At 41.7% G+C, this 27,663-nt stretch overlaps 2 protein-coding genes across 4 annotated transcripts; one reads left to right on the top strand and one right to left on the bottom strand.

The window, feature by feature from the left end:
• Positions 1-2,344: 2,344 nt before the first annotated feature.
• On the top strand, positions 2,345-7,044 carry atf5b (activating transcription factor 5b). 3 transcript variants are annotated; one of them, XM_076082000.1, is made up of 4 exons: positions 2,345-2,570; positions 3,230-3,451; positions 3,802-5,059; positions 5,875-7,044. In XM_076082000.1, exons 2-4 carry the CDS (start codon positions 3,313-3,315, stop codon positions 6,074-6,076), a joined length of 1,599 nt encoding a protein of 532 aa, XP_075938115.1. In that variant the 5' UTR covers positions 2,345-2,570; positions 3,230-3,312; the 3' UTR covers positions 6,077-7,044. The 3 variants fall into 3 exon arrangements, with proteins under 3 accessions (XP_075938115.1, XP_075938116.1, XP_075938117.1); XM_076082001.1 differs by having other exon boundaries at positions 2,347-2,570; positions 5,890-7,044; XM_076082002.1 differs by lacking the exon at positions 2,345-2,570 and having other exon boundaries at positions 3,411-3,533.
• Positions 7,045-17,756: 10,712 nt separating this feature from the next.
• On the bottom strand, positions 17,757-25,914 carry LOC142938683 (uncharacterized). Its single transcript, XM_076082014.1, has 10 exons — positions 25,779-25,914; positions 24,940-25,088; positions 24,281-24,305; positions 23,767-23,813; positions 23,527-23,674; positions 22,826-23,150; positions 21,941-22,046; positions 21,402-21,548; positions 18,980-19,040; positions 17,757-17,926 (listed from the first exon to the last, which is right to left on the bottom strand). The coding sequence occupies exons 1-10, from the start codon at positions 25,912-25,914 to the stop codon at positions 17,757-17,759; spliced, it is 1,314 nt and encodes a 437-aa protein (XP_075938129.1).
• Between the last annotated feature and the right edge of the window lie 1,749 nt (positions 25,915-27,663).

Here is a 27,663-nt window from a genome sequence, read left to right as displayed (position 1 = left end):
GTGTGTGTCTGTGTCTGTGTGAGTGTGTGTGTGTCTGTGTGTGTGTCTGTCTGTGTCTGTGTGTGTGTCTGTGTGTGTGTGTGTCTGTCTGTGTGTGTGTCTGTCTGTGTCTGTGTATGTATGTAGGGATGTGTGTGTGTGTGTGTATGTGTGTCTGTGTGTGTGACAGAAACTTCATGCGGCCATAACACACACAAGATTTCAGTAAGTCGTATCAACTCAAATACTAAAGTACGTTAATTCTCAATCACGTTTTTTAAGGAAACAAAACTCATTTGTTATCTTTAGTAATAAACAAACATCACGTTTATCTTAAAATGAAGACGAGACTGAAACAAAACAGAAACTATTTGGTTTCACGCGAGACATGAAAAGCCGTCTGCTGCCTCAAATCAAACAGAATCCACAACAAAATGAATTTCTCTTGAAACGTAGTTTTATTGTATACGACAGGTAACACTTTACTTAACCTCACTATAACACGTAATAAATGGTTTATAACACACTATACTGTAGTAATAAGCAGAACACATTTGATGTGTTTAGAAGTATTTGTCAACTTCTCCCATGAAGATGTATCTACATTATTACAAGTGTTTCAATGTGTTGTCATTTATATTACAACTACTTTATAGTGTGTTATAAACCATTTATTACATGTCTATATTATATGTGCTGGGTTTAAAATAGTTTATTTAGTACCATTCAACTTTAACGAAATAGAAATATAGACGTAGTGGTGAGGAGGGCGATTTAGTAACTCTATGTTGTTATAAGACAATTTATATATTTATAAATGTACACATTTCAGTTCTGTTCAACGTGCTTCATGGCATTTTTCAAGACCAAATGTTGATATATATATTGATGCATATTTGATTTTAAATACCTTTCAACTTCCTGTGTGTGCATGAGTGTGTGTCTGTATACGTGTGAGTGTGTGTGTGTGTGTCTGGTTGAAACACATGAACAGAACGTTGTGTATCAACACTCTGAATCAGTGTTGTGTGTTTATGGATCAACTCATCAGTTCTCAGAGTGACTCTTACAGTCCGACTCCTCTCTGTGTGGAGTTTGTATTTTCTGTCGCTCGACACAAGACATGAATGTTCGACAGGAAAAAAGGTGAAAATGTGTTTTTTAAATAGTTTGGATGATGAATATTTAATGCAACATATATCTGATTATATTCTCACTACGCCTCATAAAATAAATGAACACAACAGCTTTTACTTTGAGTTATCAACTCACTGGCATCTACGTTTCTCACACAATAGTTTCACAACACAGCGGATCAGATTTGTCACATTTAAAGTTAATAACTTCTGTTTGTTGTGTGCTTTTGTTAAGCATTGACTTGACATATAAGCTATAAACTCATTTACTTCTGCAGGAAACAGAGAACGTCTCTGTTGAGCAGAATGAACATTGTGGAATTAAAAACACAATTAAAAGACGATTCAGCAACATTCAGGGACGCAAAACAACAAGAACACAAGATCTCACACTTATGTTTTGATGTTTTAAATACTAATAGAAGTGGTAAACTTGATCACACATGTGGAATAAAATGTGTTAACGGGTTAGAACGTCTGAATGAGAGTTGATCCACTCATACCTCCTCACTGGGAGAGTAAACAGCTCTCTAATTGATTTCTAAGTGGCAGTCTGCCTGGGTTTACATCCCAGCTGGAGGTCATGGTTTATTCCCACTGCTCCGCTATTATTCCCAGTAAACCGCTCCCAGGTCGGTGTTAATGTGCAATGATCAGCAATCAGCAGAAGACCGATGGCAGGCCAACAGAAATAATACTAAAAAATAAAAAATAAAAGAAGTTGCCCTTAGATAAACCAATGGTGAGCCCGCGCTGTTCCAGCAGTCAGCGAATCCCCTGCGGATCTGATGCAACAGGGCTGCAACTAAAGTTACACCTTCGAACTGCAACACGGTGTCCCTCCGCCGCTCCGCGCTGCCAGAAACTAGAGCCGGCAACAACTGAGCGAATCCTCCACATGTTCTCACTTTTAGGTTGTTTTTTCATTTTAATAATATCTTACACGTTCTGTATTATTATTTAGAGCACTGCTAGGTGAGGTGGAGACGTGCATGTGCTGTTTTAAACACTTTTTTTAATGTAGAGATGTTATTTTAATACTTTCAAAAGCACAAAAGCGTTTCAAAGTGATTTTAAATGGATGTGTTGTAATTCGTCTCGTTTTATAATTAAAATAAAACACAATAAACTTAAAAAAACACAAGCCGTTTCTGATGAGAGGGGGGGAAGAGTCCCGGCTTCATGACGTAACGGCCCGGGTGAACTGTGTAAAGAGACACCGCGGAGTGATCGTGTCTGCCGTGATCCGGTCCCGGGCGCTAGGAGTTCCAGAAGTAGCGGATTTAAAAACTTTCTGTCCGCAAGTGTAGTTGGTGGAAATAGCGCCTCGCGAAGAGTCCCCGTGGCCGGTAAAAGGGGAGAAAGCATGGCTGTTTAGACCCTCGCGAAACCTTCCGCCTCCTGCACCGCGAAGCTCCGCAGCTTTGCGCTACAACACTATTCAGAAACTATGGGGTAAGTTTCACCGGCTGCTGCTGCGTGTTTTCTAAGCTTTGGAGAGGAAACAGCGCAAAGTTTACAAAGATAAATGCGCTCTTCTTCTCAAACAAACAGGTTTAAAGTCACATTAATCTGTGCGTTTTAATTCAGACGTTATTCGGGTGAAAAGCAGCTTTTACAGCTTTTCTTGCTATTTAAAGTCACTGTGACATGGTGTCATACAGGTTATTTAATACCTTATGTTTTTAAACAACTTACATTCTGAAAAATAACTTTATACATACATATACATATATAAAGTCATTTGTATATATATATATATATATATGTGGTTGTTTGTATATATTTTTAAAAACATTCTAATAATGTTTTTAAGTAATGTAAAATGATGTTTTTAATATTTTATTTTATTTGTTTTTTGCACCTTATTTCTTGATAATTACAGAGACATGAATCAATAATGCTTCAGCTACAGGTGAAGGAAACGTAGAGTTCATCTTTCACTCATCCAACTTTTTGAATTTTTTTGTAGTTTTGTTTAAATATGAATTGTAATTTTTTAAAAGAAAATTTTGTGGAATTATTTAGCTTCAAAAGATGAAATGGGAGAATTTCCAAAGGCTAAATAAAAATAAAGTTTATTTTCTTAATTGTGTTTTTATTCCCTCCCGCAGGTCTTCAGGTGTTCTCACTATTCCTTCATCCAGCCAGTGCACGCTTTGTGCTTTTGAACAATTTAATCGCAGCAGACGACACAATGGCGGCATCGATCCTTCGCAGGAAAATTCCTCCCATTTCCACGGGCGAGCTCGGCGCTCCCCTTCTCCGACGGGCTAGCCGCAGCCAATCACGGCCCGGCACGGGGGCGGAGCCTGCGGAGAGGCAGCGCTTAATTGGTGAGTTTCGCCAAGACGCTTTTTTATTTTTCCACATCCCGAGGTCGGAGCCGCAGTGCAGCACGGGGGCTAATGTCGTACAGTGAGTACAGCTAAGTGGATATTTATCGAACGCAGACGATGCTGTTCAATCATTTTCAGATGATCGGTTAGTTGTTCACTTGGATTTTATCTGGATGTTTTGTTTTATTTTTTTAACATTTATCCAGCTTGCGTGATAAAATTTTTTTTTACAGAATGTGTATTTTTTATTTTGGTTATTCTCCACAAACAGCTGAGAGAAAGAAACGGGATTGCTTCTACTGATTATGTGATAATAATTTTTTTTATTTTTGTTTTTGTTTTTATAGGTGATGGTCACTCAGATTGGATGACGGAAAAAGTCGATTTGTCTTCGTTTGTGTCGACGACCGAGTCCTCTCCCTGCTCGTCTCTTCCTCCGTCGCCGTTAGAGGATGTCAAGGTGCCCTCGGATCTGGAGGTCATGACCTCTCTACTGCAGGAGGAGCTGGCTCAGCTGGAGGACTACTTCCGCTCCGAGTCCACCACCGCCACCAACAAGTTGGAGAAACCCTCAAAATGTGACAAGGGCGCCCAAGCCATGGGCTCCCAGTCCTACTACCAGCTGCCCTACGGCTCGTACGGGACCGGCCAATCGGAGACCAGCCCCGTGGTCGTCACCTTGGCCACGGGGGAGCTGGACCTGGCCGGCTTCTGCGGCGGCCCCGTCGGCAGAACCAAAATAGCACGACCCGCACCGTACAACTACCACCACCGCTACCACCACCACCACCACCACAACAGCAGCCCCAACAGCACCACCAACGGCCGGAGGATCATCAGCGAGGCGGCGAAGGTGGGCGAGGACGTGGGGCTGGACGCGTGGGGTCCGAGGGGCAGCTACTCAGGGAGCGCGGAGCTGTCGGCGAACCACTACTCCACGCTGAAGACCGTGGGCAAGGGCTGCCTCGGCGGCGTCAAGAAGGCGAGAGAATGTGTGTCGTTGAAGGCAGAGGAGAGCTACTGCTTCTCCGAGGGGATGTTTTGCAGCGAGGAGATCGCGCGGGGCTTCTGCCTTGGCGGCGGCGGCGGCGGAGGTGGCGGCTCGTACGATGGCCACCACAAGCGGGGGGAGGGGCAGTCGATGCACAACGTGAAGGTCAACGTAAGTTATGACGGCGCGGGGCTGGAGGTCTTGCACTGCGGCAAGGACGCGGGACTTTCCGGGGGGATCCCCCAAGAGACAATGGCGGCCGGCGACGGCTACTTCCACCACCACCACCACCAGTCAATGGCCGGCACGGAGCCTTACCATAGCTTTATAGGAGACCTCGACCCGCCGCCACAAGCACAGGCCGTCGAGCCCCAGCACGGCCACTACCTCTACCCAGAATGCCTTGCGGACCAAAGCTACGAATGTCTGTCCAGAGGGGAGGGCGAGGGCACGCTGATGGGCGGCCCCATCCACCGGCCCACCCAGAGGCTAAAGGACGAGACCTGCTCCGCCGGCAAACCGCCTCTGGTGATGGGCGCCGGTTCTCCGACGGAACCCGTCACCGGAGAGAGGAAGCAGAAGAAGAGAGACCAGAACAAAACCGCTGCTCACAGGTACAAATATTACGTTTTTATAAATGATTATTCTGCACGAATAAACCTTCAAAAGCATTTAAAAAAATGAAGTCTTAGAAGGTTTTTTACTGATCATATTCTTGTTCTTTTAAGGTAAATATTATTCTCCGCGCTTTAACCTTCAAAATAATTTAAGAAATTAGTATTAAAAGTTTTTTTTTACTGATTATATTTTTTGTAAATATTATTCTGCACTTAAAGCGTTAAAATAATATAAAAATAAGTCTTAGAAGTGTTTTATAACTGATCATATATGTTTTTTAAATATTAATATTCTGCATGCTGAAGTCTTCAAAAACATTAAAAAATGAGTCTTAGAAGGTTTTTTTTATACTGATTTTATATATATATATATATATATATATATATATTTATATATATATATATATATTTATATATATATATATATATTAAGCTTATACATTTGTAGATAAATCCTGAATACTTGTTTGGCTCTACTGAGTGTTACATAAACCAGCTGCTGCTCTAAATGTCCTGCATGGGTGTAGGAGGGGGGGGGGGGATGGAAAGTCCCTCACCGTTTGCCAAATTGAGCCCCACCCAACCTGAAGTCTGCCTCGTCTGTGTCGTATATTTGTGTTTAAAAAAGGGGACAAATGTAGAAACTTGAGGCGGAGAAGTTTGTAAAAAGGAGATCCGTGCAGACGGAGGAACAAACAGCTCGTCATGTTATTTATAGCTGACAGTAATCCAGCCGGTGCAGAAAGGTCACGCTCACTCATTAACAAAGATGCAAGGCAGCAGAAAAGACCTGTAAAATCAACCAAACGCAGTCCGTTGTGTTGCAGGTACAGGCTGCGTAAGAGGGCGGAGCTTGACTGTCTGGAGGAGGAGCTTCACGGCCTCGAGGGACAGAACCGGGAGCTTCGTGACAAGGCGGAGTCGGTGGAGCGAGAGATCCAGTACGTCAAAGACTTACTGATCGAGGTCTACAAGGCGCGCAGTCAGCGGCTCAAACAGGACGGCAGTGCCTAAAGAACCAACTCCCGACCAGCACCGAGAGAAAACACACAAACATCTACTGTTCACTGGAATGAAATGGTAGTTTGCATGATTTTGGTAGTTCTTTTTTCAAAAAATTGTTCCAAGAGGATGGGCCGAACAAAAACACACCTTTTTCCTAAAAACAACAAAAGCAGGAGTTTGTGACTGAACTCCTCAGAAGCCTTAGTGAGGAGAACTTGTCCGTGACCACTGTGATCCGACCTGACGGTGACCGTCTGCAGAACGCTCTCTGAACCAGTGATGGAGGATTTTATCTTTGCTCGTGTTTTCTTTCTTTTTTGTGTGACGCGCATCGAGGCAGATCCATGCTAAATATATATATTTTATGTTATATTTTTTACTTAATAATCTTCATTTTTTTTTATCATTTATTTTGCTTTAAAACAATCGACTGACTAAAAGGGATTGCTGGAAAAAAAAAGCGTGTAACATGCTCTACAAATATTCATCAGCAGAGACATCTTTAGAAAATGTGTATTGCTAAAAAAAAATGTATTTACACCCCCCCTCCCCCCCCCCACACACACACTGAAGTACCCACTGCATGTTTGATTTTGGGATAAAAAGCATGTGCGAGTGTTATTTGAAGGCAATATTCTGTTGTCTGCATGGCTTCAAGAGCTCCACTTTATTCTTCTCATCTGGCGACGTCTCCCTGAGCTCAGGATCTATTTCTTCTTCTTCTCTCTGAGGAACAGAACAATCACCGGCTCTTCTTTTCTTTCTCTTCTCTCTCGGCTGTATTTTGCGAAACAAACAATCACCTGTTGACGCGACAATAAATCGTTTGTTGGGTAAACGGTACGACTTCATGGGAAATGTGTTCTTTTTCAAATTGATCAATTTGATGTATCTGAAATTCAGGAAATCAATGTCAGGAAATTTATACATCAGGTAAAATGACAGCCAAATAAAAAGCAGTTACGTAGAATCATTGATCTCTGCCTTTGGATTGTTCTTCACTTTATGAATTCATTAAAAAATAACAAAAAAACTGTTGAAATTCATGAAAAACACACACACACACACAGACAGAATGAGAAGAGGGTGTGGATTTAGAGATAAGGAGAATAAAGCCTCTGCCCCTCCCACACATTCTGTGTAACTGCGGGGGGGGGGGGGGTTGCAATGCAGTTAAATTATTTCCCAGGATTCACCACTGGACGGCAGCAGAACGAGGTGAGATTTCATTGACACCTGACCCTGTTTCCCTTCAGATGTAAGGAGCTAGGATTGTTATCCAAACAATAGGGGGGGGGGGGGGGGGATTAGAGAAATACTAATTGGAACATTTTTCCCTCCAATATTTCAGTACTTTGCAGTATGATGGAGCCCCGGAGTGGTATCAGTCAACAGACAACATGAAGTACTATCTCATCTCCCAGCATCGTGCAGAGAGAGGGAGTGTGTGTGTGTGTTTGTGTGTGTGTGTGTGTGTGTGTGTGTGTGTGTGTGTGTGTGAGAGAGAGAGAGAGAGTGTGTGTGTGTGTTTGTGTGTGTGTGTGTGTGTGTGTGTGTGTGTGTGTGAAATCTCTTGGTATCTCTCCCAGCAGTCGTAGGCCTTTCAAGTGCATGAGGCAATATCACACAATACTTGCAGGAGGAGAGAGATGCAAGTTGAACTATCAGAATAAGAAAGTAGAGGGTTGACAGAGAATGCCTTTAAATCTATTGATTCTGTTTTTGTTTCCTTCTCTGCGTGTTTCTTTGTTTGTTGCAGATAAAATGTAAAAAAATAAAACCGGATCGTAATGCTGATATATAAGCTTTATAGTCGGTGTGTTCGATAAAGTTCTTCACTAAACGTACGAACACAATAAAGTGAATTTGATTCAAAATGTTCCGAATTACAGCAAATAAATAAATAGCTTATAAATAAAAAGCAAAACAAACGTATTTAACGAATGAACCAACATGTCAAAGAAGACATGAGTCAGTAAATGTTCACACTAAACATCCGAACTGACGTTTGAGAAACACTAAAAATGTAAAATATATATGAAAATAATAGATGATATGAATAATTTAAAGTTAACAGCGAGCGTAGAGGACAAGAACAAATGCGCAGAACTATATTATCATGTATAATATATATATATATATATATATATATACTATATAAACTGAATATATACTGGGTATGCACATGCTAATAATTGGCCCATGATGTGTAAATATAATAGTATAATAGTGTTTACAGGGAGAAGATGATGCATTGACTCAGAGTCAGCTGTACAGCGTAGAGGTGTTTCTCACCACCAGGTGTCGCTCTAAGCTCTGCAGAAGACGAGATGTTTCTACAGTTACGCTGCAACATGAAACATATCAACTGTGCTCCGGTCCACATGTTGTGCTGCGGTCTAAAGAGGATAAGCGTAATGAACACCGTGCTAGTGGCTCACAATGTGGAAGAAAAGATGCATGAAAACATGTAATACACTAGTGGAAGAAGTACTCTGATCATTTATGTGTAAATGTAGTAATACCACAAATACTCCATTAGAAGTTAAACTGGTGCACAATACGTGTTATCAACAGAATGTACTTATAGTACAGGTACATAATAAGATGGTGTACTGAACGGGTCTACCGGCTACTGGCCCCGGGTCTTTAGAGTGAAGGCCCCCGGGTCTTTAGAGTGAAGGGCCCCGTGCCTTTAGAGTGAAGGGCCCCGGGTCTTTAGAGTGAAGGGCCCCGTGGTCTTTAGAGTGAAGGGCCCCGAGTCTTTAGAGTGAAGGGCCCCGAGTCTTTAGAGTGAAGGGCCCCGTGGTCTTTAGAGTGAAGGGCCCCGGGTCTTTAGAGTGAAGGGCCCCGTGGCCTTTAGAGTGAAGGGCCCCGAGTCTTTAGAGTGAAGGGCCCCGTGGCCTTTAGAGTGAAGGGCCCCGAGTCTTTAGAGTGAAGGGCCCCGTGGTCTTTAGAGTGAAGGGCCCCGTGCCTTTAGAGTGAAGGGCCCCGAGTCTTTAGAGTGAAGGGCCCCGTGGCCTTTAGAGTGAAGGGCCCCGAGTCTTTAGAGTGAAGGGCCCCGTGGTCTTTAGAGTGAAGGGCCCCGGGTCTTTAGAGTGAAGGGCCCCGTGGCCTTTAGAGTGAAGGGCCCCGAGTCTTTAGAGTGAAGGGCCCCGTGGCCTTTAGAGTGAAGGGCCCCCGAGTCTTTAGAGTGAAGGGCCCCGTGGTCTTTAGAGTGAAGGGCCCCGTGGTCTTTAGAGTGAAGGGCCCCGGGTCTTTAGAGTGAAGGGCCCCGTGGTCTTTAGAGTGAAGGGCCCCGAGTCTTTAGAGTGAAGGGCCCCGTGGCCTTTAGAGTGAAGGGCCCCGTGGCCTTTAGAGTGAAGGGCCCCGAGTCTTTAGAGTGAAGGGCCCCGTCGTCTTTAGAGTGAAGGGCCCCGGGTCTTTAGAGTGAAGGGCCCCGAGACTTTAGAGTGAAGGGCCCCGTGGTCTTTAGAGTGAAGGGCCCCGGGGCCTTTAGAGTGAAGGGCCCCGGGTCTTTAGAGTGAAGGGCCCCGTGGCCTTTACAGTGAAGGGCCCCGGGGCCTTCACCTATAAAATGTCACTCAAAGAGACATGTACCAACCAGGAAGAGACAAAGAAAAATAAATAGAAACATGAAATGCGCAAGATGCACAGCAACTAAAGAGAAAATAACTATGAAAGGAGCAAAACAACCACAAAGAGACAATAAACGATTACAAGGAGACACAAAACCACAAAGAGACACACAACCACAAAGTTACACAAAAAGACTACAACGAGATACAAAATGATCCCAAAATGACACAAAATTATAACAAAATGACCACAAACAGACACAAAATGTCCTTAAAGATGCAAAACAACCACAAAGAGACAATAAATGATTACGAGATACAAAGTGGCCCCAAAAAGACAAAGAATGACCACGAAGAGAAACAAGTGCCTCAGAAGAGTACTTCAGTACAGTACCAGACCATCAATGCCATTCATAGAATAATAAAAAGTTATATAAATATTAAATTATTAAAATCAAATTATGGAAATAGTTCATCCTCAGGGGAGCATGAAGGCCGACTGTAAATTTCAAGCCAAACCGAATGTTCCAATGTAAACGTTCACAGAATCAACAACATTTAAAGGATTTTTCTCGTTTCATGAAAGTCTCAGCCGACATGAATCAAAGCGTTAATTCAAGCGTTCAGCTTGACCTTCAACATCAGCCACATTGACATAGTTTACTGTTTCTGCAGTTACTATGCAAACAAATGAATTCACTGTTTTGGACGAACAGGAAATGATGCAACGCGTGCACAGATGGATGTAAAGCAAAAGGCAACCTTGAAACACTGTACTGCTGATTAAACTGAGAAGTAGACGGTGAATGCAGCTCGACACTTCATTCTTGACCTTGTAAACAAACAGTTGCAGTTGATGCAACAATCTCCGCTCAAGCTCAACGTCTTGTTGTGTATTACCATCCACAGTTTGTTGTTTCTTCCTGCTGTGAGCAGCTCCTGGGTTTCCTCTGTGCGTTGCATTGTGGTCCATCAACAGCGCACTCAAACACAAGGGGATCTGCATATGGAAATATTTGACTCGATCGGATGTTGTGTTTCCAGTGTGAAGACACGGCTAAAATGATGCATAGAATTAGTTTAGTTTATGACCAATAACACGAGGCATTCCAGTCTACGGTGAAGACAAATTCCATCAACCAACAAACAGAAACTATGAATTTCCATCCTGAGGAAGTTTACTTTGTGCGAGTGGTCGTATGGAGACATTCTATCTGAAGAAATAAGAGGTAAGACGAAGACAACACAGGATCACGTTAGGGGAGGTCGATGTGGGAGAGGAGGTGTGATGCAAGAAGGGGAGAAAAGGGAGGAGGTTGGGTGGAGGGACCACAGTGAGACTCCATGGTGGAGAGTAAAGTGTGAGCGAGAGCTCAGTGTTGCAGAATGGCCTGCAGCTCTGTTTGAGGCTGTTTGGGTATAGCAGCAAGAAAGCTTTTTAAATTTGTTATGAGCATCTGTATGCAGCCAGTGGGGGAGGCAAGGGGGGGGGGGGGGGGGGGGGTAAATATGCAGGGTGTGTTGGTGGGGTTGGAAGGGTATGATACAACACTGATTTCTAGCACTAGTTTAGCCTTTCATTGTTCAATAATTGGGTGAGTCAGTGGACTTAATTTGGGTAAAAAATATGAAAGACAGGGTCGTTTTCTAAATACTACATTCTTCGACACAAAACGACTACAAAGAGACAAAAATTACAACAGAGAGCTACAAAACAACCACAAAGAGACTCAAAACAACTACAAAGAGACACAAAAAGACCACAAGGAGACACAAAATGACGACAGAGAGACACAAAACAACTACAAAGAGACAACATTACTACAAAGAGACACCAAACGACTACAGAGTCAAAAATGACAACGAAGAGACACAAATGACTACAAAGAGACAGAATTACAACAAAGAAACACAAAAACACAAAACGACCACAAAGACACAAAATAACCTCAAAGAGACAGAAACAACTACAAAGTCACAAAAGTGTCCTAGAATTGTACTTCAGGTTTGCTTGCAACGAGTCATGTTGTCAAGAATGCAGCTTTTAAGAGAGGCAGTCTGTTATTAAATAACAGCAGTACATTCACACATCTAATGTATTCTGATTTGCATAATTTCTTTGAACATGATTCATTTGTTGAACAATCGACAAATCACCGATTGACATTTAGTCACAGTTGAGGAATGAGGTTGGTTTCGTCTCATCATATAACAAAAAGCTTGCTGACAAATGTTTGGTTACAACTTTCATTACCACATTAACGCGGCCCGGGTGCAGAGAGAAATCTAAGATGTAAATATCTCAAAGCCTGGACAAATAAAAGTAAATCTAGTTATGACTAGATACCACTAGAGGTAAATATGAAGGTTTTTGGTCTTTTGGCTGACCCAACCCTGTTGTCATTGGTTAGGTTTAGAAAACGACCAAGATCTATTGTTTTAAGAGCGAGGAACGCAGTACATACATGGAGATCACTAATGACACATTTACTGTAATAAAACGATAGAAGTATGCAGAAAAGAGGAAAAACATAAAGACAATTATTTTTATAATTACAAATTTTTGGGCATTATTTGCCATTAAATGTGATATTAAACATAATTGTATCCATAACATCAGCTTCATGCAGTTACACCTTCCATCAAACTTAAATGTTAAACCGGTCCAATGAGCCGGTAACTATTTTCCCCCTCAGGGGAACAACAACAAGGCGTTCTTCCTGCTCCTCCTGTCCTCTTTTCTTTTTTGTTGTCTTTGAGCAACACATTGTCACTCCCAACGACAAATAACTCAACGCGCGCAAACTCGCAACGTCAAACAACTCAACGCACGCAAACTCGCAACATCAAATAACTCAACGCGCGCAAACTCGCAACGTCAAATAACTCAACGCACGCAAACTCGCAACATCAAATAACTCAACGCATGCAAACTCGCAACGTCAAATAACTCAACGCATGCAAACTCGCAACGTCAAATAACTCAACGCACGCAAACTCGCAACATCAAATAACTCAACGCATGCAAACTCGCAACGTCAAATAACTCAACGCATGCAAACTCGCAACGTCAAATAACTCAACGCACGCAAACTCGCAACGTCAAATAACAACGCACGCAAACTCCCAACGTCAAATAACTCAACGCACGCAAACTCGCAACGTCAAATAACAACGCATGCAAACTCCCAACGTCAAATAACTCAACGCACGCAAACTCGCAACGTCAAATAACTCAACGCATGCAAACTCGCAACGTCAAATAACTCAACGCACGCAAACTCGCAACATCAAATAACTCAACGCACGCAAACTCGCAACGTCAAATAACTCAACGCATGCAAACTCGCAACGTCAAATAACTCAACGCACGCAAACTCGCAACGTCAAATAACTCAACGCACGCAAACTCGCAACGTCAAATAACTCAACGCACGCAAACTCCCAACGTCAAATAACTCAACGCACGCAAACTCCCAACGTCAAATAACTCAACGCACGCAAACTCACAATTTGATAAATTTTTCTGAATCCGGTCTGTGTTTGCAATTGTTTGGTTTCTGGTGGTGGAATTCAGGTTCCTAACTGAATGACTATTTAGTCTCTCATTTTGTTTGTTGTGGTTACTTGAAGTTCAAAAGCTGGAAGAAGAGGAGATACGATCAGCGTGTTATTAGTTTCACTCAACACTTGGCAAATGATCTTGTTTTATTTAATCATATTGCAACTCTTTCCAAGATACAGTTTCCCATCAAACTACAGTGTTTACAAAACCACCTGCTGGAGCCAAGCACCCTACCCCCACCGGCCCTGCAAGCCCCAACAAACGTAGGTGATAATTATCCGTTAATAACCTGTTCAGACACATGAAAGATGCCGACAGCCGGAGGAATGTGCCGCTCCACTGCTGATATTTAGGCTGAACAGTGTGACATTTAAAGCGCACGCGCTGAATTTTTTTTTAAATTAATTATTTACTTATTCACAAGGGAGAGTGCAGATTAATCAAAACTTCAGTTTCAGCCTGAGTGTAAATGTGCCAGAGTTAGCTAGAGAGCTAATTTGAAAAAAGATGAAATTAGCTCGACAGCTTTAACTAAACAGCATATCAGTGTGTTGTGTTGGTAAAAGTTGTTTTTTTGATGCGATTGGAGCAGTTTGTTCATGTTTATGTTTAACTCGACACGACATGTTATCTAAAAATGTTCCTGGGAGTTATTCAATGTGTTTTTGAAGCAATAAATAATCTGAAAGACAATGTTTACTAAAACCCAGAAGTTTATTGAGCTCTTTAAGTTGAAAAAATACACACATTGATACAGATTTGTGATGACAACCAATACCCACCACCAAAAAACAAATCTGTAATAATTCAAAATCTAATGGAAGAATCTCATTGGCCGTTTGTGGAGGGAACCAGTGATGATGAAAATACATCATCCCTGCAGTGCTCTATTTGTATTTAGAAACACATACTGTGGTTTAAACTACGACATTCCTCTGTGTGCAGAGCAGCTCTGCTCGAGCTTTAACAATCATCAAAACATCACATGATTTATAACGAGACACAAAATAGTGACGTCTTTAAAGTTGAATCACACATTTTTCAGCTTTGAAAATAGAAAATACAAACAGGAAGCAGAATCCCAAACCGGTCTGTTTACATTAAAATAACTATAAAACCTAACCTTTAGCTAAACTAAACTATGATATCCTTACTACACAAAACAAGCATTTAAGTGATCAATTGCATTTTCAGATTATATAATCCCCAACATTATGAATATAGTAAAGAAACAGAATTGTGTCTCTCGTTCACGAGTAAATAAAGTATATACATACATACATACATATATATACATATATATATATATATACACACACATCAGATCTAGAAATACTAGAGATGTTCCCATAATATTTTTTTACTTCCCAATACCGATATCGGAACCTGTGCATCAGCTGATACAGAGGACTGATTTTATACCAGTGTGTTAAAAATAAACACAAACTAATCAGGTCATAATTCCCTCTCTAATATCTATTTTATATTGCTGTGAAAACACCTCCACCGAACAACTGTTATTTTCCTTAACCCAGTACTCATATTTACTGAACAGAGCTTGAACGCATCATAATGTAGCTCAATGCAACCTCCGTTAGCGTTAGCTGCTAGCTCCGTTATCCACTGGCTGCTAACAGCTAACGTTAACTAGCTCTCCTGACAATTTCAACACAGATCTTGTTGTATAAAACAAAAGCTTGAGAATGTGCTAAGAGAGAAACCAAAGCTCCCTGCACATCACAGGCTAAACACTGTGTCAAATGAAACTGTATTCACTCCCCAACACCATAAAATACTCACTAAAATACTCAATGTCCTCTTGTACTAAAGTCCTATAAAATATCTGACATGTATATTTCATGGCTGCAAATCAAGTTGAACCCCAGCAGGAAGGGAAATGTCTTACAATCATTACCACATATCAATCAACCGGTTCTTCATACATACTTGGAATGACAATTTTGGAATATACTTTAAACAGTGGTGAACTTAAAACTGTAGCACTACTGCTGTAATATTACAATATAACCTGAAACTACGTTTTAGGTCACTTTCCCTTCCCACTGGATTTGTTTTGTATTTTGGAAACAGGCTTTTAAAAAAAACCCTACTGGACCCTAAAGACTGGCACAAAAAAGCCCATAGCGTAGCTAAATATATTCTCATAGGATTTTAACATCTTGATCTCCACGGACATACTTACTGAGGACAACTTATTACTCAAATGTAACAAACAATGGAAGTTTCACAGAAACCATCTAATGGGCATCTAAGGTTTCTGTGCAGGTTTCAAATAAATAGCTGATTGCAAGTCAGGTATTTATACCAAACACAAAACCTCAGATGCTTTACATAAACAGGTCAGAACACGAGCTCAGAGAGAAAAGGAGACTATAATAACTATGGTCTCTCTCCATTTGAATTCAAGCCTGAACCAACTCAGAACATTACTGTCGGGTCTCAAGAAGCCCTGCCGGGCCGAAGTGCCGGGGGGTCAACCAGATCTAGGTTGCATACACTGGCTCCCCTAAAGGAGAGAGGAAAAATGAGTTAGTCATCAAAAGTCTGTCAAAAATATGAGTGTCTCAAAAATATGAGTGGCAATACATATTACTCTAGAAAAAAAGCCTATATCGGTGTAAATATCATCGGAAGAGCGAGTCGAGGTTTCTTTTAATTTAAGGGTAACAACGGCTGTTTTCAAAATGTTTTTCCTATGACAAAATATCTAGTAAACATGAACAACTCTCTCCCAAACCTAAATCTAGAGTGCTAAAAACTCCCAATTTGTTACAATGAATTGGGAAAGATGTTATAGTTGTGAGTGAAAGCTGCCAGGGGAATACACATTTTCTGTTCTGAGCTCGGTAGGGGGCGGCTGGCTAGTGCTAGCTTGTCCATCCCCAGAGCTGGCTAGTTAGCCAGCTAACTTGTCCAAGCATGGTGGAATTAGCGAGCTAGCTAGCTAACTAGCCAGCCGTTAAATGACTAAAATGTCTTGCTTCATCCACACACTCTTACACTCTTCAGAGTGTAGGAAAGCACATTGCTATCACCAGAAGTGGCAATTGGCGTAATTCGCAAGCTAGGTAAGTAGCCAGCCGTCCACTGGTTAGCTTGCTGGTTCCGCCATGCCTTTAGTGCTGCATTGGTTGCAGAGGGTGAGCCAAACAGCGAGCCAGCTCTTCATCTCTTAATAGTTTAGCCTAGTTTAGCATCACTGCGATGCAGCAGCCGCGACGGCTGAGTAGGTTAGCATAAGACTAAGCTAAACTATTAGCAACATTTTCTCTCCATCTCTGAAACGTTTCGCTGATATTGTAGCTGGCTAGAATCAGTTTTATCATCTCTAAATGTTAGCAATATCGATTCTGGCTCCCAGTAACACAACAAGATGAATCGGGATTGGCAACAGTCGTTTCTTTGTTTTGCCTCCAGCTACACCGTGAGCTAATCATGGCGTCAGCTGTAAAAGGGTCTATAACATATTGGAGATCTTAATTAAGCTGGTAAGTGCAATGGAAACTAGTTAATCCCAATCTTTTGGGGAATTCGGTCGTTTGAACCGGCGTTCAACGCTTGCAGACGCAGCTCTATGCTGTCAAACGGGGCTCAACCTTCAGTTTAAGCTGTCCTTTGTAAACTGCACTTCAGCAAATATTATCATAAAGATCAAAGTAAACTGTAGTTGAGGCGGACAGGAATTCAGTCATCACATTTCACAGGTATCTTTTCACGGGATCGTTGGGCAAATGCAACTGTTGACTTGTAGTGACTAGTTATGATCTCATGGCGTCCTATTGTTATCAAGACGTCTCACTCTTGAATCAAGTGTTCCAGTGGAGGAGATATTTCAGTCTCTAAGGCCATGCTGCGAGCTTCGCGATGACAGCAAGCTCATCTAACAATAAACCAATCAAGCCAAGTAACACGGCTCGGGCCTTTGAGTCTATTCACCTTCTTCATTATCTGAATTCCTCTGTAAGACACTTTAAAAGCATACCGGTACGCTTCAGTAGTCAACAAAAGCATACTCCACAAGGGAACAGGGAGGTGCCAGGCTCATCGGTTTGCAAATAGACACTAGGTACATTTTTTGTTTACCAAGTTTTGAATTAACATTGACTCATTATTAGTTCATGCTCCTCAGCATGTGCTGCCCCGACAAAAAGCTGAACAACAAACACGACTATACTATCCGTCTTCAGCACTGTTTAATCACTTCAAATGCCTCCCGGCTACAACCGTTATTGGCGAGCAGTCAGAAAACAGAGCTGCTGAGCTGCTGCTGAAGAGTCATAAACACAGGACGTTCGTGGCTGCTTAGTAAACTTCTGTAAAAAGCGAGTAGCTTTCCTGAAACGTTCACTATCATTTTCTCCAAATGGCATTTTGAACGTAGCTCCTATGTTGGACGATCATCTCTCTTGAATAGCACTTGGTTCCCATTTCATTAAAGTAATAATAAATAATGTGACAGTTGTGATTTGGGGCTTTTTTCTTTGCACGTAAAATGACAAAATGAAATCCTATCTGTTACAGAGTGTCATACCATGGTATGAAGGTAGCTGCCCATCTGCAGCAGACACTCCAGGGTCTCCATTATCTGCTCTTGGCGGAGCATGTAGAGTCTGGTCTGATTTGGGAATTTACTGCTTTCCAGCTTACGTACGGTGGCTTTCAGAGCCAAAGAAGCACACTGGAGGACACAAATTCCTGAGAACACACACAAACATTTGAAAGATTAGACTTCCCTGGAGCAAAGCAATGTCCTGCTGTGGTTGTATTTTAGACACCTAAAAAAAAAGAACCAATATCGCTATATTCGGGATATTTTCAGCCCTTTCTGACGGGGAACTGAAGCTTTTATCCACGCTCTCTTCAAAAATCACCAGACTGCATTGAAAAAAGCTGTAATTTGACCTCATAGAAGACGGATGTTGCAGGTCTACCACTGACTCCATCGGTTAGTTTGTTTGCGTTATTGTGTGACTGGTGAATATGAACAAACCCTTTGAAACACAAAAGTCACACAACAACACTAACTAACCGATGGAAGCAGCAGGAGACCAGCAGCTCCCTTCTTCTATGAGGTAAAATGGCTATGGAGAAGTACCTCATACTGAACTAACCCTTTCACGTCTAACCACACCTACACTGTAAACAATCTAGACATATTCTAGAGGTAGTCTGTCAGTGCAGAGTTTCAATTCTTTCACTGCACACAGATGCTGGATGTCTGATACTATTAACTTAATGTCATGATCATTTTGCTACTAATACTGATTATGGCAAACATGCTTTATTGTCGGTTCGTGACAATAAAGTGATCGTACTGTAATTATCTTTAGTAGGAATGATTTGGTGATTTTCTATGCAGATGACAGCCCTCTCTTCTGCGTAGTATACCTTAAACCAAACTCAGATCTAAAGAGGACCGAGCTTTTGCTAACATGGCCTCTAAACGTTGGAACACCTTAACATATTTTGTTAGAACAGCTGACTTGTTAATATTTTCAAATCTCATTTTGAAACACATTTTTATAGCTTGGCGTTATTGCACATATTTTGTCTATAACTTGTATTTCAGCCTTTTTTCTATTGTAATATTTTAAATGTGTTTTCATTTTTATTATTAATTACCATCTTATGTATCTCAACGTGTGACCACTTATCCTCCTTTCTCTACTTGTTCAAGTCACTTTTGGAAAAGAGTTTTATAAATGTAATCACTAATACCTCAAGGATTTGAAAGGTTGTAATACTTACCAGAGTTATCAGTGGCTTCAACGTCAACATACACACCCTCCATCATCTTGTTTTTCAGAACCTACACACACACACACAAAAGTATTAACAAAGGTTCCAAAATGATTTTCTCTCATTTACTTTAAAAACATTTCTCTCAATAACACCTGGTGTTGGTATGAGAGTACAGAGACGCTCCTCCACAGAAACAGATGTGCAACGTTACAACACAGCCGTCCAAAGGTGAACTCAGTAAGAGGCAGCTGGAACACAGTGTGCTGTCGGGGTCTACTTAACATTTACAGAGTCAAATCTGATTGGCAAGTCTTGACTGATCCTTGAATTATGTTTTTGTTGTTTTTCACATTCATTTCTAACACCAGTGTCACGATACGACATTGCTGAAAATACAACTTGCTGTATTCCACCTGGATAGTATAACACGTACATCACATATCGATAACTCAGCGGACGGAGTTGCACCAAAACTACTTCAAAAGGTATTTGTGTTGCACATAGTCACTCAGCAGAGAACACACTGAACTGAGACGCACAAAGAAAGTGCATATTGTATTCTCATTGTGTCACTGGACACCTTTTTACTAAAATGCACTTGCGACGTTTTGACCCGTTTGTAAATGCTGGGCACTACACGGCTACGTCCCTCCTGTGTCGGCAGGAGGCGGCGCTCTACAGCGTATGAATGCTTGCTTGTGAGACGCCATGTTGTGATGTTCATTTGACAGCACACTGGCCTGAGCTTCGCTTAGCGTTTGAAGGACATTTTTAAACCGTTAAAAACAGGATTTTACATTTAGTCGTGGACATATTGATATTGATTGGTCGATAGTAAGCTATATTGATATTTTTGCACAGCCCTAGACTCAAAGAAGTCTGGGTTCTCTGAGCTGCTGTTCGGTGCATACGAACAAACAACAGTCAGAGGCTTCGTGGTGGGAAAAGACTTTAATACGCGTATTCTTTGACTTTGAAACAGAAGACTTGTGTTTTTTGTTCTTCAGCCTTTCTGAGGCCGTCGCCAACCTGCTGCTCCGATGGTCCTGCCAATTTAGATTCTGCAACTTGGTCTACATGATGATTTTTTCACACACGCTAAGACGGATCTAAAGCACGAGTTAGTTTTATTTACAGTAATATTAATAAGCTTATATTTATACCAAAATAGTAATATAAATAAATAGTATATCTCATGATTTATTGGGAGAAGCCAAACAACTCTCTGTAAAGTCAGACATTCAGCAACTCAATGTAGCTCCACTGGAATGTTTCATAACCACAGGAACTAGAAGGTTGCTTTGATGTAAACAAGAGCAACAATGTTTTTGTGGTTTGTAGAGGTTGCACACGATTTCATTAAGTTACACCCATGCTTTGGAAATGTGTTGAACTCAAGGTAAACAAAAGCTGTAGGCAGACAACTTAATTAATTATTTGTTTAGTGTATAAAATGTAAATGTCAATGGTTTCCAGGCCCCGAAGTCACGTCTTCAGAACGCTTGTTTTGACCAAAATCCAAAAGATATTCAGCAAAACGAGGAAATGCTCATACTTGAAAAGCTGGAATCAGAAAATGTTTGTCTGAAATGATTAATCGATTATCTAAATAGATGCTTATTAACCTCCCTGTGGCTCTAGTCTACAAAGAGGGAGACGGCACAGAACACGGCAGGTTCTTGAATACACATGGTCCAAGAAGGTGAGAGAACCTCTTAACACCACAATGCTTCATGGCCCGTACCCCCGTAAGAAACAACAAGGAAACACAACACATTTGTCTTGTCAACATCCGCAGTTAACATTTTAACAGTGCTTTAAAAGTGAACACCTCAAACAGAACGTAACTGTGTGGAGAAACACTGTGAAGCACAATGACCCAAAGTTACCCAAGATGCTCAGCTTCACAACGTTAATGACACCTTGTCCACAGTTAGTGTGTCTTACTAAACCGGCTACGTTGGTATTCGTAACTGCTTTTCATCTGAGCAGTTTAATTGTTAATAACCTCAAACATGGATGAGAGCCCACACACATGAATAACCTGTTGGTCTGGCTCAATGGAAGCCACATGTGTAGCAACCAACGAATTCTGACAAATGCGGTCATTAAAAGTAAGTCTGGTCTGATATGCGAGTAATGCGTGTGAACTGATAAGGAAAGGAGAGAACAGTAGATGTTTGGACTAATTGTTCTCAAATATCAGACAGAAGGGGACTACAAGATGAACTTTAGAGCCAACGTTACATTAACAATTGAACTCGTCGGCGCAGTATTGTGACTGAAGAGGCCATTAACATTCTGCTCTCCGCTTCAAATCCTGGAACACAACGATGAGGTGTCTGAACTACTACCCGACTAACAGCAGAGACCCCACCCCCGACTCAGTCTAATCATTGGAGACGAACAAAGAGAGAACAGCTCTAACCTCCAGGACTCGGATGTAGCCTCTCTCAGCACTGAGGTGGAGGCAGGTCTTCCCCGAGGTGTTCGTCTCGTTGACGTTGGCCCCCAAAAGGATCAGATCCGCCACCATCAGGTGGTGGTTGTGCTTTGCTGCATGGAGGAGGGCGGTCTGCAAACAGAAGTTCCACCGGTGACGTAACGTGCAAACTGCCTTACAAAATGCCGTCTATACGCTATACTGCTAGCTCACCTAGCACCACTGAGCTAGCTCACTGTAGCTAGCTAACAGCTCAGCAATAAATAAAAAAGACAGAACTAGCCTACGATGTCATGCGATATTGAGAAGACATGCTGGATATGTAAAATCGATTTGTTTATCGAGGGGGTCAAAGCGCTTTAAGTGGTCGGAAGACTAGAAAGGCGCTAAACAAGTACAAGTTCATTTACCATTTAAAAAGAAGCTGTGCCAGAGTCTCAAATCATGTGCCCTCCATCCATCACTGTTATCCTGACCCATTAGCTGAAGTGAGCTACCAGAGCGGCAATGTGTTTGTACTGTACCATTCCATCAGCGTCTTTGAGGTCCAGGCTGTTGAGTGAGGCCATCCTTATGGCGATGGCGAAGCCCAGTGCTCTCTTTCCAATACACGCCACCTTATGGAGCGCTCTGGAGGGACAAGAACAATCAGACAGATTTAGACTTCACACTAAAAGCTAGTGCTGGGCGACCAGATTCTGGAGGTTTCACGGTATAGTTTTTTTTTCCTTGACTGTGTTTTTATACAGGTTTATAGTGGCTTACTCTACTGTCAGGAGTACATAGAATATAAACACATGTTAATGTCATCATGTATGAAGGCTTTGCTTACTATAGGCTGTGCTCGTTTGTTCCTATAATGTTGGGATAGCAGTTTGGCTGAAGTATTGTCGCCCCAGTAAGACGTACCTTGAATCCAACGTTACTGGTCGATATATATATATATATATATATATATATATATATATATATATATATATATATATATATATATATATATATATATATATATATATATATATATATATATATATATATATATATATATATATATATATATATATATGAAGAATCCTATTGGCTGTTTGTTGAGGAAACCAGTGATGATGACTTCCTGTTAGTACTTAAGGGAGTACTCTACTAATTTAAACATGGCACTCATAACACTGATGGACTCACGATGAGCAGTTAAAAATAATAAAGGATGAAAAACAAACGATGCCTTTAGCCCTAACTGACGCTCAAGTGACATCATATTGCTCAGATTTTCGGGCAACTCTCACAAAGAGCTTTAGACAACATATGCAAAAGAAATCCCCAAGAACTCTGTGTATAAAGATGAACAGATATTCCCCTGCAAAAAAGTGGACGTACTGCTTCACTTCCACACACAGCGGCATCAAACTCACGTCCTGCCGTGTTCGTCGTGGGCCAGCAGCTCGGCGTCGGAGATGTCCCCGAGCTGGCTCTCCTCTCTCTGAAGCTGAGCCCAGAAGAAAGTGGAGTTGTACAGGTTGTACAGGTTCCCGTCTTGGTTCTGGGTATTGGCCCACTGCCCCTCTCCTCCACCGACTCCCCCGATGTTCCCCATGCCGGAGGGCTGGAGGCCGGTGTGCGTGAAGCCCGGAGGGGACCGGGCCTGCTGGTACTTGCCTGCTGAGCACAGAGAGGAGGTCCCGTAGAAGTCGGGGCTGGGGATCATTTCATCGGACTCGTCACTGTTGTACCCTGAGCCTTCAGTGAGAAGGGACGGCGTGTGAAAATATAAATATGAAACTCACGGAAATATCATTGTTTTACGGTATTTAAGATTATTAACCAGGATATTTCTAAAGGGCCTATGAATAATAAACTAAAATATTTATTATCATCAAGAATTTGCTTTTATTTTCTTCATAAAAACAATTCTAATTATTAGGAAATAAAAGATTTAATTTGTATTGATAAAAGAAATCATTATGTGACTTTCATAACCGCGGTTACAGTTCAAACCGGTTCCCTGGCATCCCTAGTCAAAGAGCGGTTGTAGCTGCTGGCAACATATTTATCGCGATTGAATGTTTTTAGGTGAAACTATATCAAAATGTAGGTGTGGTCCCTTGTGACTTACCGGTCTGAGACCAGTCAGGAGACACTGGAGGGTTGGGGGACGGCAGAGATTGGGGAGGGTAGCGGCAGGTGTTGCCCGTCCTGAGGTCCTCCTCCAGCACCTCCACGATGATCGCCAGCTCCTCCAGGCTCTTTGTGGAGCGCTTTCTCTGCGTGATAAAAGACGGTGAAGGTATGCGGAGGTATTTGAAAACTGACAGGTGATTTAAAGCCTTTTTACCTGAGGTCTGGGTACACTCACCTTGTAACTTCGCCGCGCTGCACGCATCTTGACTTTATGTCCGTCTCCTGCGGATGAAAAAGAACGATGAACTCTCAGATTACAATGAAGCATGTTTTTCCTCAAAGTAGACGGTTTCTGTTCCCATTTCTCTTGTACAGTTTGAAGAAGAGCTTCTTTAAAGCAACACCTTGGATGTTGATTCCAGCTTGTTCTCGGCTGCTTTATTGTGAAACAGGAAGCTGTTTAAATCTACGTTTCCAGTTTATTTTTGACCAATTACTGTTGCTCAGAGGATCTTTGTCTCTTTTCCGTCTGGTTGATCAGCGTTTTGTTTTCCGTCTACTAAACTAAATAGCATCTATTAGTGAAGATACTTTCTACAAAATAAAAGCATCAGACACCATTCAGACTTACAGAGTAGTCCTCTCACACATCTGAGCTTCTGTTGCAGGAGGTTTTAAACTTTAGCTCATTAACAGTTAAAGGAGGAACACATAAACTACTAACTCTCAAGGATCTGGGTTGTACTGACCTTTGACTGATTTGCCGTATATCTTCTGTGAAAGAAGAAGAAACAAACATATTATAGATTCTATGTCTGGAGTTTTTACACCTACCGCTCAGCACATTTAGGCAGGTAAAGACATTTCAGACTGTGGAGTAGTTTGTCATCCATGAAAGGAATCTGAGGAAGGACTCCACAAGCCAAAGGTTTCAGAGTAAAGATGAAGACATCCAGATGTCTATCATGCTTAGAAAGCCAAACTAAATAAAGAGTACATGTGATGTAAATACTTCCAATCTGTCCTGATATCACCACTTTAAAGGTTTTCACATGACTGCAGTTTGGTGTTTGGTGACTTTTACATGTTAAAGCAATAAATGAAAGAGAACATGAAGACATGTCCTCTGTGTACAATCACACATTATGGTGAACCTTAACAACACAAAGCACCTGATGCTGATTTGTGACTAATTTTATGAATTTTTAAAATGTAGATTGTTGTTTTATTGTTATCATCAGGAAGTGTCTTCATATTTGAGTATGTTTTAATTGCAAAAAGAGACAGAAAGGAAGAAGGACCCGTTTGTCTGTAAACTCTACAGAGCTGTTGGATTGGATTGGTTGGATTATGATTAATCACGGAGCCAGGTCCACTCGGGCCAAACAAACAAACCACAAACATTCACCTGAAAGTCATGAACTTCGTAGCCTTTGTCTACGCGGATCTTCTTCAGCAGATCCCTCACTGGCATCTTGACACGGACCCCGGGGTAGACCTTCTCATCGCCGTAAAGGGAACATCTTGAGCCTGGTGAAGACACGATGGAGGACAAACCTTCAGGTTCAGACGACACAGAATCAGCTTTGACACGACACACTGCTTTAGATGGAGGAGGCCAACAGTCAAAATCAGACTATATGTTGTATAAAACAAGCGTTGAGATGACAGGAAGAGGTTTACTTTCTGTCAGAAAATAGCTGATACACAAAGTTATCCTCCGACTCTATTTGAGCTGTAAACACATTCGATTAATATTAAATGAACGAGCTTTAACGGCTTCGTCGACAAGCTTTCCAAGGACTGCAGGAGCAAAAACAATGTTTTATCCTTTTCCTGCTGAATGAAAACCTGATAGCAGAAACATATTAATCATGACAACTCGTGTGTCAATATCTAACAAAAAAACAACAGTTTTTCAGCTTAGAAAGTCACCAAGTATATAAAGAAGTACTGAGCTTCAGTAGGATTTTGAGGTGCGTGTACTTAGTTGAGTATTTACATTTAATGCAACTTTATCCACTACATAAAAACTGAATATGTATTGTATGCATGTTCACATACACGACACACACTACGTTGAACGTTTATTAGATGAATCCCGCTTTAATGAAGGCTATAATGCGTTTGTTTTGAGCTGTTTTACAGGTGTTTACATCACTGCAGTTTCACTTTACCTTTACCTGCGCAGCATGCCTTTGCTCATACTATGCCGGGGAACAGGTTCAAGTTGCCAGAATAAGTTACCTTTGGTACCACCGCCCACATCCTGGTCAGTGAAGCCGGGAACAGGTGAGTGTGTCTCCGGTAGAGGAGAGACACCAGCCGCTGATGTCCCATCACTGGTTTCCTTTAGCTCCCTCCGTTTACACCGTCCTCCCATTCTGGACAACTTGTAACCGAAAAAATAAAACGTTTTAATTAAAAAAACAAAGTTCAGCCGTCTCATGTTGAAGAGTGTAAAGTACGTACCCAGTTCCTGTGCTTTTGGCGCAGCTTCAAGCGGCTCAGCAGCAGCTAACAGCTCACCTGTGTGAGGAGTAAGAAGACGACCACGCCCACTGCTGGAGGCAAATGTACTGCCGCGCCCATTTTCTTCTTCTTCTTCTCCTCCTCAACCTCCTTCTTCTTCTCCTTCTCCTCCTCCTCTTCCTCCTTCTCCTTCTTCTTTTGCTTTTAATGGCGGTTGGTAAACAGCTTTCGTGGGCGCCAATGGAATACAGAACAGGGACAGACGGTGTAATTACTACAGAACAACAATAATAATAATAATAATAAGAAGAAGAAGAACTTTATTTACATAGCACTTTTAAAAACACAGTTTACAAAGCACTTTGATGGACAAAGCAAAACATATTACGGTAAAAGTTAAACATATCTGGACTGAGGAGGAGTGACATAGAGACTCGTCTCTGGTAGAGACCTGTCAATCACCGTGTAGCCCCGCCCTAAAGCATCCCCTGCTTTATGGTCTGTTTGACTCTAAATGGACCATAATGTACTAAATGAACATCATGCTGTATTGAAGAAGACTTGAAACTAGAGATTGAGACCATAAACTCATGTTTACAATGTTTACTGAGGTAATAAATCAAGAGAGAAGTAGAGTCATTTTCTCATAGACTTATATACAACCAGAGGAGTCGCCCCCTGGTGGACACTAGAGAGAATGCCAGGTTTGCCGCCTGGTTGGGTCGAAGACATCTGAAGATAGTGATGTTCTTTTTCTCCCATTGATCTTCATGGCCGTTTGAGTAAGACGTGCTAGCTTAGACTTTATCGCCATACTTGTACACCCTCTAAAAATCATTTGATGAATCAGAATCATTAGTTCACTGTTCACACCATAGCGTGTAAGTCAGCTGTCTCAGACTTTGACCTCTGGGGCCTCAAAGTATAATCTGTCCTAAAAATGGAGTGACGTCTGACAAATGGCTCGGAGGCACTAAGTTACATAATGCTGGAACTGCAGCAAAACTGTTGACCTTAAACTCTCTCCATCTCTCCCATGTTATAAGAAGACGGTGACTTCAGTCACCATGAACGACCTGCTTTATCTTTTACAGCGAGAGTATTTCCTCGTAAACTTTAAGATTAACAATATTGGCTCCCACCAGCTGTGTGATATCGTCATAAACCAAACCTCTGGAAAAAAAGATGAGATTTAACGCAGAGTGGTTCTCCAGGAAGAAATCGTTAACCGCTAGCTCACCTTTTTTTGCTTCACGTGTTTGTTGTTATTCAACTGGGTGAAGAACATACTGACATACTTTCATAATCTCATGCGTCTTTCTGCGACAATTACCAAAAGAGAAAGCAGCAACACCACACGGTACAAATGGACAAATGTCACCGTCAGATTGTCACCTGTGTTGAACCGTGTGACACATTTTCTAGTTCGGCATCCTTTCAAAGTTGCCCAACCTTTGTTCTTCTTCTTGCACAGGTGTGACACAAAGCGGCTGAGAAAATGCCACAAGTTCCAAACTGATGATGTAAGCATTAACATATGACATGTACCAGATGTCACAATCCTACCTGTGGCTTCCAAACACAAAGTTGTCTCCTTGTTTGAAACTGCAGGTTTTATGAATCAAAGAAACTAAATGATAAATCAGAATGTGTGAATCCA

The sequence above is a fragment of the Anarhichas minor genome, unplaced genomic scaffold (assembly GCF_050575085.1).
Source record: "Anarhichas minor isolate MPS153535 unplaced genomic scaffold, ASM5057508v1 ptg000088l, whole genome shotgun sequence".
Classification (NCBI taxonomy): domain Eukaryota; kingdom Metazoa; phylum Chordata; class Actinopteri; order Perciformes; family Anarhichadidae; genus Anarhichas; species Anarhichas minor.
This window is presented reverse-complemented; position numbering and strand designations above follow the sequence as displayed.